The sequence below is a fragment of the Haemorhous mexicanus genome, chromosome 1 (assembly GCF_027477595.1).
Source record: "Haemorhous mexicanus isolate bHaeMex1 chromosome 1, bHaeMex1.pri, whole genome shotgun sequence".
NCBI classification, from domain to species: Eukaryota; Metazoa; Chordata; class Aves; order Passeriformes; family Fringillidae; genus Haemorhous; species Haemorhous mexicanus.
Window position 1 is genome coordinate 146,106,916 of NC_082341.1, and position 18,099 is coordinate 146,125,014.

Below are 18,099 nucleotides of genomic sequence, written 5' to 3' on the forward strand. Positions count from 1 at the left end.
GATGCAAGAGGACTCCTTCCAGTGGTTTTGATGTGGAACGTTACCTCCAGTGGCCATGATCCTCATCACAAAGGGCTAGGATTGGTCTGGCAGTCAGAGAAACATGGCCTTAAAATCCGATTTGATTCTAACGGCATTTTAGAAGTGCTTTGCCTTTTGGAGAAGGAGGAAAATTTTAAAAAATGAAGCTCCAGAATTAAGGTTTCATCATCACTTTCCCCCTCCCCCCCCATCCAACATCAACAAGATTCTGCACAGGCCTTGCCAGCATCCCACAGCTACAGCTCCTTCATGCACTTGTGCTCCCAAGCAGTGTAATCACTCCTAGATCCTTTTCCAGATGATGAAAGGGTGAGCCATGGCTGCAAATGGAACTCCTTTCATCACCTGAACAGTGTGCCTGAAAAACACAAGCAGCTGAAGTGTTCTCATCCTTTCAATTCTAGAGAACAGCACATCATCACCTTTTAGATGTAAGTACTTCTGCTTAATATGCACATATTACAGTATTTAGCTTAATTAATCAAATCATGACAACAGACTCAATTCTGAACTTCACACTTACTATCATCCATGGCAAAATAAGTATCTAGGGATGCTTAGAACAAGAAAATCTATTTCCTAGTGCAGGCAATAGCAATGCTAAGAACATCTCCACCAAAATTAGTGCTCTGTCACACTATGGGTAGTACAGATGGATCCACCATCCTAAGTCTAGCACAGAACAAGGGAGAGTATGAATCATCTTAATTTATGGACGCAGAACAAAGTCATTACAAAGTGACTTCTTGTATCAGAAGCTTCAAACTGTAAACTGGAGTGTACCTCTCCATCTCACAACCGGAACCACCAAGGCAAAGCAATCTTCCTCCCTGGTGAGGTACACAGGGATACATAAACACAGAAAGAATCTTATGTTGCAGAGCAAACAATATGCTCCCCTGAAAATGAAAGACTCTCAGTTTTCCTAGTGCAATCATTGGATGACAACAGATAATTTCTTGTTAAGTCACTGGAACACCACATCACTGAGCTGGGCTGAGAGAGGAGCTGTTGCCAAGATGAAGTGACAGGAATGACAGATGAAGCATTTGATTTCATATTCTTGGCTCTTCTGCTGACTCTTTATGCAGCTGGAGCAAAATCAAAAGGCACACACTTGTCATGCTCTTCTACTTAGTATGGACCCAGCATGTCCAGTAAAAGGAGCACAACTAATTCATACAGTTCTTTATGTATCGAGTCCATGATTTTCTTTGATGCCACTATGGTAACAAACAGGAAAAGTGCAGTCAGATGAATGCTGAGGGCTGGAAGAGTCAGAGGATGCCCAATGTGTCCATCACCAAATCAGCTACAGTAAGAGCCTCAAAAGGAGTTCTGGCAGCTGTGCACATCAGTCTGGACAGAGAGGGTATTGCAGAATTCCAAGCTTACCTCTGGAAAAATAAGTGATCTGTATCAATCCCACTAAGTTTGAGGGTAGGTAGAAGGATGCTTTCTCCCAGATGACAAAGAATTGACAATCAAGTATATAAAAAAAAAAGGTGTAAAATGGTAATAGCCCAGAAGGACAGTCTGTCAAAACTCATGGTGTAAACAGAGACAAAGAAAATGCCTTTATGATTTTGCAACGGATCAGAGAAGACAAGACTCCCACCTAAAAGCAGGTCCTTTTCATGAGTACTTTTATCAACAGCAGGAGATGGTGTCACAGTGCAGCTCTCAGACAATACCCACGGACCTGCAGATCACAAGGCTTGTCTTAAGCTGAAATATGATTTAGCAAAAACAAAGACAGTAACAGAGATTAAAATTTTAATTTAAAACTTTGCCAACAAAAATTGATTACAAAAAGGGAAATTATCTGTACAAAATAAGAAAGGAGGTACTCATTTTAACAAGAGACTGCCATTTTAATGTATGTGGGAGGACAAACAGCAGTTCAGGTCAAGTGACAAACTGAGAAACAAACTGAGCTTGTAATATGGAATTCTGAAGTGAATTTTCCATAAATGAAGTAAGTTGACCTGAAGCAGCTCAGAAGCTAATCAAGGCTTAGAAGAAGTCTATTTTCCTTGCAAACCTTTTCCTCTTAAATTAGAGAAGGAGAACATACTTTTAGAAAGCAAGACCCCATGCAGTGCAGTGGGCCAGTACAATGCCTTCTGCTATGCTTTCTCTCACTGAAGCCTTCCTTTGGGCCCTCTGTACGAGATATTCTGCAGTTTGAGTGTGCCAGGGGTTTAACTGAGTCACAAACTATTGCATCTTCACTTAAAAGTTGGGTCCTGACTCAAAATGAAGACAAATGCCTTGGAGACTGAAATTCCTATGACTAAAAAGACTCCTATCAAAATGATGATTCTCAGACTATTCAAGTCCACATCAGATAACAGCTGTTGGTCAAGGATAAATCTGTATTTACAACACTGCACTCCTCTTTTCTACCTACCATTTTACACATCTTTAAAACTCACCACCAAACAGACAAAAATGGCAAGTGATTTCTAAACTCCAAGTTCCTGTAAAACTTATGCACACAGTATAACACTTACCAGTTTTCTACATTTCTCCACAAGCCAAATCAAACATAACTGAGTTGCAGTGAAGATATGGAACATGCATTTTTTTTTAAATTTCCAGTCTAACCGCTTATTTTCCACTCAGCTTTGCATCACTTAGTATTTACAAGTTTTTACACATTCAGAACCCAAGTTTAGTGAAGAAACAAAGTAGTAATAAAAATGTATCAGTCCAGATTCACTTCACCTACTTACAGTTACCTGAGATACCCAAGTTGGGGCAGAACAGCTTTCTGTGCCCCACCCACCCAGTAAAAAAAGAGACAAATGCTAAAGGACAACTCATCAGACTTGAAATTTATCCTAGTGACAATGCTCTTCCTCCTCTGACTACAAAACAAAAAGTGAGCAACTACATTCTGACTTAGTCTTGGTTAAGCTTAGAGTAATTGTGTTCCTAGCTGAAGTGTTGGATTTATGTAAACCTAAGCCTTACTTGCTCACTAACAGCTCCCAGCGAGGGAGTCAGGGACAGCTGTCTTGTAAGAATGCTGTGAGACATGCACAAGTCCTCCTTACAGCTGGGAAAACTGAGATAAGTAAGAAGTTTGCTCAAGAACATGCAGTGAGTCAGTAACAATCTGGCATTACGGCTTCCTGGATCTTAGCCACATGCTCTGCCCATGGGAACCTAGTGCAAGGAAAACTATTGTACAGAATCATTCCCTTTTTCCATGTCAAAAATTTTTACCAAAAATAGTACAGATGCTAATAAACAGTGTATGCAATTTCTTATTCGACAATGAGAGTCCTGCAGTAACCTGTTATATTGTATCTTCACCCTGCAAAAGATTATTTCCAACTTTGATTCTTAGACGTCTTAAAGCTTTTAAGATAAAGCTGAAGATTCAGTTAAACAATGCTGCAGTCAGTACCCTTAACCACAACAATATTACCTTTTCTAATTTAAGCAGTATTTATGCTACCCAATTTGGCAATCAAAAGAGAAACCTTGAAGCCAAGAATTCACAGATCTGGGGTGGGGGGAAAACATACCAGACTTCAGTTTCACCAGAACAAGCTTTGTAACATGCCATGAAGAGTTCAGAGATTTCAATTCTGTGAGTACCTGTTATTGCCATTTCAAACAAAAGGCCTCTAATCCTTAGACTTGCCCAGCCCATGATGTAGCAGGTAGGACAAATGCTGCATGGCAAGAAACAGCTCTGCTCAAAACACAGCTTAATAACAGAAATGAAACATTTGCAATTTGCTTTATGAATGCATCAGAGAGATATCGCTTAAATAATGTTTCCAAAGATCCTGGGACTTAAGCACAGCTATGGAAAAGGTCAGCTTCCTAACCATGGGGGCTTGTTTGAGACATCTGCCTCACACTAGATTCTTACTTTCCTGTGGTCAACAAAGCTTTTAACATACCAGGCAAGACAGAATACCACTAGCTTGTTCCATCACATCATGGAAGAGGACAGCCAATGGATCCTGTTGTGACAGACAATACTGTATAAAGAAGGCTTATTTTTAATGGCAGAATCACACTGGACACTACTGGCTAACCTGGAGCAAGATCTACATTTTTTTCCTTCTGGAGTTTTTAATTTGCTCTTGAACCAGAAACATTCTTTCTAATCAGTTAAATCCAAGAGTACTGCAGAGAGCTCAGTTCTTAAGCATGCTCTGCACGAGGAACGGTCGGTTCTACGTCCAACTGACACCAAAGAGTTGCTGTTTTCCAAGGGCAGAAATTCTTCACTGGTCCCCTAGCCGGAAACCTTGGCCCCAGTTGTGTCTTCCACCACCCTGCTGATCTTCTGCAGCCCTTCTCATGCTGGCAGGAGGGACACCAAAGCCAGACACTCCTCCCCTCCTGTTTGGCAGCCAGCGGTAACTAGGACAAACCAGAGGAAGAGGAGTTAGAGAAACAGCTGGGCCTTGCAGGTAAATGCCAAGGCTGTGCTTTCTACTTTCCCATGCACTTCCTCTTAGCTGACACACCTTGTAATAAAACTGGCTTTTCTCAGTAGAATTTCAGAGAATTCTTTCCAAATCTAAGCTCTCAGCACACTGACAAATGGAAATACTGGGCAACTTCCATCTCTGGGATGTGTATGGTAACAAGAGAATTGCACAGAACCAACAATATTGAGGGCAGTTTCAGAGCTGTTACCACCTTTAAAGACATTTTTAAAAACAACCTTGGGTTCTAATCTTTATGGAAAATTAGGTTTACCAGATGGGCTTGCAAGCACAGAATTAGAATATAAAGCTTCCCTGTTCATTGAAACTTGTACAGAAAGTGTAACTGTACTTTATGTTACAAAAAGGGTTAACTGAGTTGCTAACTAAAGTTTGATAGAGGAGGAGTATTTGCAGCCCAAAACTATATGGACAAGGGCAACTGAACTACAAACTTTGGCTTCTGATCATAGTGTTTCAATGCCAAAACAATGAACATATCTAAAGAAAAAGCACTTCAAAAACCAAGACTTGTAGTCCCAGTGAGGGTGACTGATACAGACTGCGAAGCAGAATAATTTATAGCCTTGCACAAGTCTACAGCTATTATTGTTAAACATTGCTGAACTGGTAGCTACTATAACAATACATGGGGAAACAGAAACAGATCATTTACAGGATAAAATTTCTTTTATATACCATCTGATAATTGTTAGGGAGTTCTCTTTACTGCAGCTCAATTCAACAGCAGAACTATGACATTTATTCTCACTCTTAAGAGTGAGTAAAGGCATAAGCCATCCCAAGGGGCAACAAAGAACTCTCACATGGACCATTTACAAGAAACTCAACATTTTTATGACTCACCAGCTCAGTCAGTGTGAGAGTCTGTAGAAGGTTGACTTGGCAAAGTATTTTACACTTTACGATCCCACCATATATATGTCTGATGAACTATACAAAAAACTGGACTAAACAAACAGTGATGTAAAGAATCAAGTCAGCTTACAGGAACTGAGGTGTGGACAGAAAATTCCTTCCTCCCAAATCCATTGGATATTTAAACATTAAGAAGAAATACAGGTGTCCAACCAGATTTCCTATCAGCTCATTGATGACTCTGTAAAGCAAAAGAAAGAATGGTTTCATATGCTGTCTTCTCTGAAAATAAATGAGTGACAATCTTCTGTTCACCTGCCACCGGGCTTTGCCAGGGTCGTGACACACAGAAAATTTCCCCTCCCTCAGCATTTTGCAGCCTCTTCTTTAGAAGGCCCAACCTCCTGTGCCAACACATCAGTAGTCTGTTCCATCCTCCCTTCCCAGCCTCCTCTACATTCTGTATTGAAAACACAATTAAATACTTGGTTACATTGGGGAATTAGACCGTATAGCGATTAGTGCCCAAAATAATCATCTGCAAAGCTAGAGAAGTTACTGCTGTTTTCACTGGACAACCTGTCTCCTGCTGTACTGAACTGTTTTGTTCCCAGTTTTCTAAAAGCACTGCTGACTGGAGGCCCTTGAGTATCTTCTGTCATGCATAGAAACAGCAGGTATCTAAGAGCAGGCAGTTTTCACAAGTGACAGATGAGTCAGTAGGAGGCACAGCCAAAAAAGAGAATTTGGTTTTGCTGTACTATCTCCTCCTTTTAGAACTTAACCACAAACTTGTTGTTGTCAATAATTATGTTACAGCGGCACCAAGAGGCCCCAGTCAATGCAGGGCCTCAGTGAGGGGGCCCACACTGTGCACAGAGGGGATTTCTGCATCAAGGGGTTCAGTCAAAATAACAAACAAACAAGAGAGATCAAAAAATTCAACAAGTGCTAATATGGCATGATGAGGGCTCATTGCATTTTTACCTTGTTTAAGAAACTGAAAAAAAAAAAAAAAATAGAAAGATCAGGTTGGACAAGTCTGTGAGGGAAAGAAGTAACAGCACTATCAGATACAAGCTAAACTTTTTTTCTAAAACCAGTAATAATGGCTGGTTCCAGGGGATGACATCTTGCTTTAGTGTGTGTTACTTTCTTAGTATGGAGAAGGCCTAATGCACGGAGTTACTACAAAATACACCAAACTCTCATTGCTCTCCCCTCACCTACATTCTATTCTCCAGTTCTCACATGCACATCCTCTTTGCTTTTATGTTAAATGACCACCATGTGACACTGAGCATTATCAGTCAGATCACACAGTTTTAACCTTCTTATTTTAATATTACTCCTAAATTTAGCAGCAAGTTAAATAGCTGTAAAAGCTTTTATAACTTCAAATTGGCCATATAAGTAAATACATACGATCCACCAATGATGTAGTTGAATCCCAGAATAACCCATGGAAGGTAACAGGCCTGGAAAAGAATGCAGTGGAGAGAGTAAGTACAAGTTAAGGATGTAAACCTGCTCTCAACTTCCCAGTGCACTAATAAGCATGATCATAATCTCAATGCTTTAGGCATTACACAGGTCCTGATCTATTAACTTAAGCAGATTCAACCTAAAAAGGTCAGTCCAAACTGAGCAACCACTAACACTTTTAGACAAAACATACTCATTCAAATATTATAAGCAAACGTGCCTTTTGAACTCTATGTTCCACAGCAAGTTTGCATCTGGAACAAAGACCTAAAGTTTTTGATATTGAAAAGGCCTAGAAATTATCAAAAGAGTCTTCTCTACAAGATCTGACAGAAACAGCCAAGGGCACACAGTAAAAAAAAACAATTTAAAATACCAACATTTTGTCACTACATTCAGCTTTTATCCAGGCTAAAGTTTATCACGAATTTTTTCCTTTTTTTCAGAACAATTAATTGTCAGGACATCTTTTCAGTAGAGACACACTGAGTGATACCACATGGAAGACTATGAACTTTGTCTTTGCTGCATCTCAAGGAGTATTCTCTGTGAGAGTACAAGACACCTTTTGTAAGAGAAAATATTTCTATTTTGCCCCTCCCCCACCACACATGCACCTTATGGGCAGAAATCTTTCCAATCCACTGTCTGACATACCTTAAATCTTGTTCCAAACCAAAATGATACAATCATGTCTCTGTTCAGCTGGGCCCACACATAAAGTACTGACATGATGAGTGGAATCATCAGCAACTGCAATGTTTAAAAAAGACAAAGATACCATTACTTTCAGAGAAGCACAAGAAACTCAAACAGGCAGGAGGAGCTATGTTTCAGAAGTGTTTTGTAAGCATGATGCGTCACTAAAGTCCTTTCAGACTGCCCCAGAATCTTTTCTAATAGGTGCCCTGGATCTGTTCAAAAACTATTGAGAAAGTTAAGGGGGAGAACCCACTTGGTCATTCTCCTTTGCAGGACCATGCCAAAGCAAAGGGCTCCAACCTGTGCCAAGTGAAAGAGCAGCTGCAGGGAGCTCTGCTCGTACCCACACCTCCAGCAGTGAGCCCTGTGCCACAATCACTGCAGGGCACTAACCCAAACACCCTGATCTGGGGCCAGGCTAATATGACAGATGAAGTCTTTTCCATCCAGCTGCCACCTCTGTCCCCATCCTCCTGAGAGCACCACAGGGGAAGATGCTCCACTCAATCCCCATTGCAGGGCATCACAGCAGCCTTGGGAGAGTTTGGAGTGAAGCTGTGCTCCACACCAGGAGCTGAGGTGGTTTCAAACACCTCTTTACAGTGACTCTGCATTAGCTGATTGGCCTGTTTCCAGTGAAAGCAACACAAATCACTGCTTTAGCCCTCTGCTGATTGCTGAACTGAGGGCAGGCTGCACCAGCAACATTCCCATGAACTGGCTGAGTGCTGTAACCAGCTCCTGGGTTTGGAAAAGAGGTTAAAACTCATCCCTTCAGGAGTGCTGCTACTTAACAGATTCCACATTAAAGCTGGCAACCTAACATCAATCCAGCCTTTCACAAGCCCTATGGTGCACTCTGACTCCCCACACAAGAAACTTATTTAAAGGTTTTATTAAAACCTTCTTTATTTTACTTAAAAGAAAGCAACATCTAATATCTGAACACATTTGACTTAGGAATACAGGCCTAGCTATCCTACTCTATCTTCTGAATTTCAACAACAGCCACTCAAAACAAGTAAAAACCCTCTTATTTTTAAGAAAAACCACACTTTTATATCAAAAAACTGATTCTTCTTTAATCCATACTTTGTATGCAGATTAAAAAAAAATAGGTACCTCTTTAAACAGACAATCAGTATAAAATTTGTATAATGTGTGGGTAACTCCAGCATGCTTTTCAAAAATTTGTGGTTATCCTCCCCACAGAAAAGTGTAAGTATAAAGTTATGGACAGCCCTTGACTGAATTCACTCCAGACCAGAGATGCATGATCCCTGGTTTTGTCTACCAGGGAGCCAGAGGAGTGATCTAATAAATGCTAATAGTAATTCTGTATAGAATACTACAGATATTGGTGCAGTCTTTAGGTGCTGGAGACAGATGAAGATGAGAACAGGAGAGGCAGACTGAAGACATGCAGTTATCTGACACTCTGTTGTGTCCAAAACACACTTCTCAGTTTTCACCCTTAGTATTTGGGGAGATAAGAATTATTTCACTGAAACCAGTTCTTAAGACCACTGTCTTAATCATTCCTGTGAGGATTTTGTACTTCACAGTTCTGGTCTCAAACTGAAGCTGTATTTTTCACCAAAAAAATCTTCTGTTGGCAAGTAAAAGGCATACTGAACTAAATTTGAGAAGATTAACAAACCCAAGAATCATTTTTAAATAGAAAAATAAGAAAGCAGATCCACATTCATTAAAAGAAATAGTGCATAGGTGACATCTTGTGTCCATTTTAGTAGAAGTCTAAGCACTTCCTGACTGCACAAAGATACAATTTTACTTCTTGGCTCCCTAACTAGGTTAGATCCAAGCTTGTGCCTTCAGCTGAGGCTAAACCAATCAGAAAAATTAACAATACACACACAGCAGTCCATTCTGATATAATCTGAACAGCCTAGCTTAACTATGTTCTGCAGTTAAGTCAATAATGCTCTCTACAAAGTCATCAAGTAGTCATAAAGTTTTGTAAAATTATTATCTAAGAAACTGCACCACACTTACCTGCATGTCCATTACCAAGCCAGTTATCTGTCATTGCACCATGAAGGAAAATGCAGAAAAACCTGACAGACTACAACAATAAAAAGCTGCAGACACACAGAACGTGCAAAGATCTTTAATATGCAGAATTAATACTACACTGGTTTAGGTTAAAATTTCCAATGATCTAGAGATGTACAAACTTTGTTTCAATAACTAATTTTGGCAGTCTTTCAGGTGCCCACCTCAAGTCATTACCCCAAGGGCTGATGGGTGCACTGGCTTTTCCTCCCTGATGAAACTGGCTAGCTAGACTCAATCAGTCCTTGCATAAAGGTACATTAAAGTTAAACAACTGGATTCTTTCATTAGTTTAACCCTGACATTTTGGTTTTCTAACTAAAGAAATACTAGATCATTAAAAAATACCAATATATTGCCAATGAGTCATAGAAAAGAAGCAATTTCTTAAAGTGCATCAATGCAGGCTTTTAATACTCCTCTCCCACCTTGGAGCTCAAAAAAACTGTTCTAGTAACTGCTGAGTAGAAATAATCACTGAATGATTTTAATATGATCAGGATGCTTTTAACAGATCATAAATACACATAAAATCACACCCAGCATTTTCCCAGGCTGATCCTTACATCACACAGGGAACAAGCAACTAGAAGCTTTTAAATGACCAGTTTGAAAGTCGGGTCACAATTACTTTAATTAAATGCTCACAGCCAAGAGCCTGCAATCATAAAGGCAACCTTCATCTTCCTAACAATGTAACTAAATGCACCTTGTTACAGCTGTGGCTCGACAGGACCAGCAGGAACAGCAATTCCCTCCACACAGTGGAATGCAACTAGAGATAATGCTTTGATAAAGCATTTCTACACACCAGCTCCCCAGCATCTGGTTCACACTGATGTCACCCCTCCCTTTTTTCCACCTGCTGTGCCACTGCACATTGCTACAAGGAGGCAGCAAGAGCACAGACAGAAAGGGAGCATCTCCAAGGATGGAGGTTCCACACCCTCTCCTGCCAATCATGCCAGCACTTCACTGCCCTTACAGTGTGACTTTCTCATACTTAAATGGAATTTCCTGTGCTTCATTTTGTGGAATTGGGTGTTCAGCTCCAGACCCCTCAGCACAGAAAAGACATGGACCTGTTGGAGTGGGACCAGAGGAAGTTACTGGAAAATGGAACACCTCTCTTTTAGGGAAAGGCTGAGAGAGCTGGGGGACAAAAATGTTTAGTAGGGCCTTTTGCAATAGGACAAGTGGTAATGGTTTAAACTAAAAAACAGCTGATTCAGACTAGGTGTAACAAAGAAATTTTTTACTATGAGGGTGGTGAAACACTGGCACAGGTTACCTGGAAAAATGGTGGATGCTCCACCTCCAGAAACATTCAAGGTCAGGTTGAATGGGGCTCTGAGCAACCTGATTTAGTTGAAGGTGTCCCTGCTCATTGCAGGGGACTTGATAACTTTTCAAGGCCCCTTCCAATTCAAACTACTGTATGATTCTATGACAACACCCTAGGCTGCACAATCCCAGCTCTCCCAGCTTCTCATGTGACAGATGCTTCAATCCTTTAATCCTCTTTGTGACCCTTCACTGGACTCTCTCCAGTATGTCCATGTCTCCCTTGCACTTGTGAACCCAGAGCTGGGTGCAGCCCCCATACATCTCTCAAAGGCTGGGCAGAGAGGAGCAATCACCTGCCTCAATCTGTAGGCAATCCTCTGCCTCGGGCAGCCCAGGGGGCTGGTGGCCACTTTGGCCATAATGGCACATTGCTGGTTAGTGGTCAACTTCGTGTCTAGCAGGACACCCAGGGCCTTTTTTGGAAGATGCTTTGCTTTGTCAGTCCCTGGTCTGTCCTGGTGCCTGAGGCTGTTCCTTGCCAAGAACAGGACTCCGCACTACCCTTTGCTGAGCTTCATTCCTGGTCAGCCCATTTATCCAGCCTCTAAAGATCCCTCTGAATGGTGGCACAACTCCCTGGTGCATCAACAACTCCTCCCAGTTTTGTATTCAAGATCTAAAATATAATTCAGGTGGTACAGGTCAGCTCACAAAGATGTTTCCCAGCATTCCCAAACAAACAAGCCCAGCTTCTTCAGGAAGCTGTCTCAGTGAAGATATCACAACACTGCTTTCATAGACTCAGATGACTTGTACCCAGCAAGTAAAGGATCTCTCCCTTTCAGGGAGAGAATTTCAGGGAATGGCAGTTATCAGTCCTTTTGGCACATGGCAGCTTGAACACACTAAATTTAGTGCTAGCCCACCCAAGAGCAGCTCAGCAAAGCAACCCAGCCAGCACCAGGGACACTCACCCAGCATGTGCTCAGCTCCGTGTAGGCAGAGCTCAAGTCCCCAAACTGCACACTCATGCGAACACATTAAGTGTTCTCTCTGCAAGCCACTCACTACCTTTTCAGGAAGGTTACACACTTACCAACTCTACAAACTTCCCTGGGAACATTTGCTACATTTTAAAACTGTTCCTTGATAAAACCTGGTCTTAGAACATACTTCAGGTGGAAACAGGAGAACTAAAATATTTCTCAAAGTTTGATGATGGGAAGGATACAACAATGCAGATCCAGTTAAACAGGAGCATGAACATGTAATCTGCTGGCCTTCCATCAAAAGCCCCTGAAAATAAAAAGAATAATTTCTGATTAAAAATTAGGACAACTTTTATTTTTCAGAGTCTAGGAAAGCTCAGTTAATAACAGTTGCTTTGCATGCACTCTGTGGTCTACGAGTATTTTTTAAATTTTAAAAAGCCTTAAAATAGAACAACCTACAGGCCGAAAAATAAGACATTCAGCCTACTGCATGAGAGCACAAGCAGAGTCTATACTTAAAAAAGAACACACTGACTCTGGAGATAAGTAGTTTTAACTACACAAGACTTCAAAAATGGAGTTGGACCCCATCGTTCATATGAAACTGTGGGTTAGAAGCACAGAATTAGGAAAAACACGTGCACAGCAAAAGCAGAAATATCAAGTTTAATGACTGAGTCATGTGAAAACCAGCCCTTACTTAGGCAAATTGCATCCTCTTTGCATCATCTCATCAGACTCAAGAGATGCAATGGTTTTTATACTCCAGAAAAAAACAGCACACATGACAAGGAGGGTACACATGTGCAGCACATTCTGTTCCTTCTAAGCTGTACTTGCTTGTCTAATTCAGCACTCCAAATATGTGTCAATTTTTTCAGGACACTGGAAACAAAAATAATAGAGTAACATTCCCTGCAGGTCATTTAAAATGAAATGATCTTTAGATACTCAGTTGAGTTTGAGACCTGACAGAGACAAGTACTAAAAAATAACCCTGTAGCAATTCCTTGCAAACATGGAAAGCTGAGGCTCTCACTCCCACTAACTGTGGCAAAAGGTTGACAGAGACCACAGCATCTATGCAAGAATTCCATCAACTTTCATATAAGCCCAGGCAAGAAAGGACAGCCTGATAACATTGCTGAAAAAGACCCAGACCATTGGGGGTGAAACACAGTGACAGTGGGAATGACAGTGACACACACAGCATATCACAGACAACCTGAGTTACATGCTCCTAATTAAACATCAAAATACCTAGAAAGAATGCCACTGCTTAATGTGAGTACTGCTCAGCTTCATAGAAGTATTCTTAAAGGAAGAAAATCTACTTTTGAGCATTAGCTTTTTAGAATAGCCTATGTAAAACAAAATTACTAAAATACCAGTTTTATTGTTTAAGTTCAGCCATGCAAAATGCATGACCGCAAAAAAAAAAACATATTTTGAAAAATATATTAGAAAGTTTTAATGTTGTAAAACTACAGAAACTGAAGATTTTCCTTACTGTTGCCATACAACAAATAAAAACAAATAAAGAGAAGAAGCTGACTAAGGCTGTAGAAAGGCCAGCTCAGGAATCCTTCCAAAACTGGAAGAAATCAAAGCTATTATTATTATTATTAGAAATTTTTTCACTTCTCATTGTCTATGAGAATGCTAATGAGAGTATTAGAAAAACCATTTAAGTTGACTTTTCCATGAACATCTAAGGAAATTGGTCTAAAAACTGCCAGAGAGCTCAGCACAGGTATGGGGTGAGCTCTACCCCACAGGTCCCTCCATGAGGCCCAGGGTATAATCCAGTCATCTGGGAAGAGCTGCAGACCCATCATCTCATCATTCACAGCTGGGGAGTGAACTCTGCATATTCTGCCAACTCTGTTGATATTTGCTACGTTCTTCTCCAACCAAAGCAAAACAAAAACACACCAATCTCCCTTTCCTTTGGAAGTCATAGGCCAGCCTGTTAGGAAAGCACAAGTACAGCACAAAATCATACAGGTATTTCTGACAGCTAAATTTGAAACTGGCAGGCAGCAGCAGTGTATGCTCAGAAACCATGCAAAATGCTGAAATTAGAAGTTTCACTTTCTCAGTTTCACAGACAAAAGGAGGCACAGACCAATGCAGACTTCCACCTGTAAACACTATCAGCAACTTATATACCTTCCAGCTACAGAAGGATGCAGGCCTTTTTCAGAGAAAGGGCCAACCTAACCAAGGATTTCATTTATACCCAGAAAAATGACTGTAATATAAAAGAAATACACTGGTTCAAACAACACAGATGACTTCCCAGTTTCAAAATCCAGATCTGTTGTACAGCAGAAATTTACTGCCTTTCATGAGATTTATGCCCCAGCACGAACAACCAGAGCATTTTATAAGTACATCTACAAGCAGTGAGGTCTTTAAATTTACATAATTAACCAGGAACTCTTAGTACACCTACCTTTGCCCAGTCAGAACTGTGAGCACTCTCATGTGCTCATAAACTACTGCAGACAGGCTCAAAAGAAAGCAGGAACCATTTCTAGCTATTAAACCAGTATTTAACTTTCACTAAGAAAACAACCAAATCTGGCACCACTCTTGCCTTTCCCTACCACTCTTCTTAAGACTTAAACGTGATTCCACAATACTCTCTGGAGGGCAGGTCTACCAGGGATCTCCTCTCTTGTGGGACTTCCCAACATCACCTTCCAATGCATTCCCCTTTAGACCATCAGTTCTAGACTCCACCAGAATGATCCTGAAATTCTTGTTCACAAAGGCTTTCAGGAGGAGTCTGGCTTTGCAAATATTTTAATTATTTATGTCAATTGAACCAATTTTTGTCAAGGTTTAATGAACTGGGCAGAGCAAAAGGAAACCTGTTTTGAAGCCACCTTGTACCAACAAGCCCCTTTGAGAGAAAGGATCTATTATCTGATCGCCTTTTTTTCACTTAATTTTTCCCCTTAACTGAAAATCCTTCTACCGTCTTAACTTTTCCACATATCTGGTAGAGGGGTAGACTTCCTTTGAAGGAGGTCTCTCTCAATTCAACACAGACAACAGAATAACACAAATAAGAATCCCTATTAAAACAAGAAAAAACTGATGTTATTTTCTCCTAATGGATAAGCCCATTATTACATTACACTCTATCATCCTTCTCTGATAAAAAAAAATGAGGTACAAAAAAACAGAGGTAAACATCATCTTTTAATCTGTCTCACTCACTTCCATAAATCCAGCACTAAAAGCAAGCACCAGGCCCTCCTACTGAAACAATTATCAAGTTGAGATCCTAAATGGCCAAAGGGAAGAAGCCAGCCACAGAAAATCAGTTTTCAGAGCAGTTTCACACTGACCAACATAAGCTGGCACAGAGATGAGCCATCTCTTATCCAGGCAGGGTTCACCAGGTGCAAACGATTTAATGGACAACATACCTGTTTCTAGTCGTGAGGAATATTGGTACAAGAAATACAAATTCACCAAGTAGAGAAATCCCGTTCCAGGTCCCACTGGGAAGAAGAAAGTTGCCGTTATCGGCCGCCAGATCTGTCCAGATCAAAAGAGAAAGATCTATTTATAAACTGCAGAATGAACTCATGTGCACAGGCTTTTTATTTACATTCATTACTTGATAATGAATGAAAACTTGGAACATCAAGAAGAAGATTAAAAATAGCCCAAGTATTGATTGTTCCTTCTTCAGCAGCTTTTCTAGTTGTGGTGTTTTCTTTCAATCTGGTAAGCAAAGCTATTAAGACTACACCAGAAATAACACACAACTTTGCAAACTGCTTTCCATCACATCTTTGCAGCAGTGAGTCTTTAATGCAGTGCAAAAGAGATTCACTGGCAAGGATGCTACCCTGTTTAAAAAACAGCCATACAAAACCCATTCTTCTCTGTTGAACAGAGGCCAAAGAATCCACAGCCTTTAGTGTACCATTCCAGACAGCACGTGCTGCTCTGGGACAGTCTCCCAGCTATGAATATTGGGCATAGCCAACTGCATGGCAGCACGTAGCAAGGACAGAAAATGTCTGGTCATTCATGAATGAGCTCTTTAAGCAGCAATATTTCCAAACTGAGCATTAGGATAGCATTGCAGTTCAGGAAGGAATAACAGAAGTAGAGGAAAAACCAGTCATTTAGCTACTAAATTTTGGGAACAATACACGAATCAAGGTACAGAGACAGTCATGGCTTTAATTTTTTTTTCTTCAGTGAAGATATGAGATGATATAACAGAAATTTAAAAATTGAAATCTTTTCTCTTCCTTCATTTTGAGCTCCTCCAAGGAGTGCTCTCCCCCAACACTGAACCTCTAACCTCACAGTGCAAGGAGAAATATGTCCAGTTTGAGACCACTTTTGATATTGTCACTGCACCCAGAAACACTCAAGGCATCTGATGTTAGTTTACAGGGACCATATCTAAGCACAGAAGCTGACAATCCCAAACAGAAGCTTTTACAAATTCCAAACCAGAAGGTGCAAATGCACTCTGTTACAGAATCACAGAATATGTCACATTAAAAGGGACCACAGTGGATGATCTGAGCCAACCTCCCTGTTCAAGCAGTCATTCTAGAGCAGATGACACAGGATTGCACTCAGTTCTTGAATAACTCCAGCCAGGGAGATTCCACAGCCTCCCTGGTCAGTCTGTTCAGTGCATGGTCACCCAGGTCAGGTGGAACTTCCTGTGCATCAGTTTCTGCCCGTTTGCATTTGTCCATCTTCTGCCATCTCCCTTCTGATACTTACAGAAACTGCTGAGGTCCCCTTTCAGTCCTCTCCCCTCGAGGCTGAACAGGCCCAGCTCCCTCAGCCATTCCTCATCAGAGATGCTCCAGGTCCTTGCTCACCTTTTCTGCCCCCGCTGTACCCACCCCAGGAGCTCCAAGTCTCTCTTGTAGTTCTGCCTAAAAACCTCCTGGGCCGGCTGCAGCCTGGGATGTTTGCACACCCTGTAAACCCAAAGTTTCAGCTCCCAAAGTCACGGCCACACGATGACACAGAGCTGGGCAAGTCACCTGTAGCTACAGCCATAGAGTTCCTTGGCACAACAACCAATGCCCATCAGAACAACTCCCACAAAAAATGTAGGAAAAACGCACCAGAATGAGGCACAAGACAGATTACAAGGCTGCCAGTGGCAACAGCCCTCCTTCTGTCACCCTGGCAGGGACGCGCAGCCCGTCACCGCGTTGGGGGCCCTTGGGCCTGCGGGCTGGGCCCGCATTTACGCGGTGCTCTGCCCGCCGGCCCTGTAAGGTTGAGCGGGAAGGCGGCTCCACTCCCGCCGGAGGGGCTCTGGTGACCCCGGTCACCCCTGGGCGCTGTCTCGGTGCGCGGCGCCTCCAGCGCGGCCGCGGAGCTGGGGGAGCGGCTGGCCCCGCGCGTAGCCCCAGCGAGGCCCCGCAGCGCGGCCGCGCACCACAACTCCCAGAAGGCCGCGCGCGCAGCGAGTCACAGCGAGCTACTGTGCGGGCCCCGCGGGGCACGCCGGGAGCGGTAGTGCGGCCCGTACCTGGAAGCGGTGGATAAAGGCGTCAGGCCAGAGGAAAAGGTTGACGGGGCTGACGAGGCCCAGCTTGCCCACGAGCGGAACCGCGATGGAGCCGGCGAACCAGTAGCGCGTGATCAGAGGGATGCTTCGGAACCAGTCCCCCAGGTCCGACATGTTGCAGCCGCCCCTGGCCGCCGCCCAGGCCTCGCCGCGAACCGGCCGCTGAAGAAGAGACGAGACGAGGGCTTAGCCACTCCCGCCGCCCGGTCACGGAGGGGGCCCCGAACCAGACGTGGCGCCACCGAATTCGGCCGAGCCGCCGTCGCTGCTTCCGGCCCCGCCCCGGCAGCGGGGAGTCCCGCCCTGGGGGCGGAGCCGGGAGCGAACGGCCACTGGTGGGCGACGGGGCTGTCGGGTCCGGCAGCGTTCCCTTCCCCGAGACGCGCTTGTAATGCGGGGGCGCAGGCAACAGGAGGGAACCGACAGCAAGTCCTGTGCCTGCGACAGGCTGCAAAACAGCCACGTTCCGAGTGATCTATTGCACTGCGTTATAAACACACTTGCCTGTGAGGACGCGACGTTTTCACTCGTTTTTACTTCATTGCCCGGCGCTGGCCGCGCTCCGCTCTCCCTCCCCACCCAGGTCGCCGCGCGACAC

The 18,099-nt window shown here is 42.7% G+C and overlaps 1 protein-coding gene across 2 annotated transcripts; it reads right to left on the reverse strand.

Annotated features, from left to right (window-relative positions):
• Positions 1–1,801: 1,801 nt before the first annotated feature.
• DERL1 (derlin 1) lies at positions 1,802–17,769 on the reverse strand. Of its 2 annotated transcripts, none has more exons than XM_059866244.1 (8): positions 17,463–17,769; positions 15,367–15,478; positions 12,163–12,227; positions 9,585–9,611; positions 7,524–7,619; positions 6,807–6,859; positions 5,512–5,622; positions 1,802–4,434 (listed from the first exon to the last, which is right to left on the reverse strand). In XM_059866244.1, the coding sequence occupies exons 1-8, from the start codon at positions 17,613–17,615 to the stop codon at positions 4,296–4,298; spliced, it is 756 nt and encodes a 251-aa protein (XP_059722227.1). In that variant the 5' UTR covers positions 17,616–17,769; the 3' UTR covers positions 1,802–4,295. The 2 variants fall into 2 exon arrangements, with proteins under 2 accessions (XP_059722227.1, XP_059722237.1); XM_059866254.1 differs by lacking the exon at positions 17,463–17,769 and adding an exon at positions 17,050–17,209.
• Between the last annotated feature and the right edge of the window lie 330 nt (positions 17,770–18,099).

Excerpts from the sequence above, each read along its gene's own strand:
- DERL1 (XM_059866244.1), bottom strand. The coding sequence starts at position 17,615 with ATGTCGGACCTGGGGGACTGGTTCCGAAGCATCCCTCTGATCACGCGC. Across the intron at positions 15,479-17,462 it reads CCTTTATCCACCGCTTCCAG|ATCTGGCGGCCGATAACGGC; the intron begins GTACGGGCCGCA and ends TGATCTGGACAG. Across the intron at positions 9,612-12,162 it reads TTAACTGGATCTGCATTGTT|ATAACTGGCTTGGTAATGGA; the intron begins GTATCCTTCCCA and ends GTGCAATGACAG.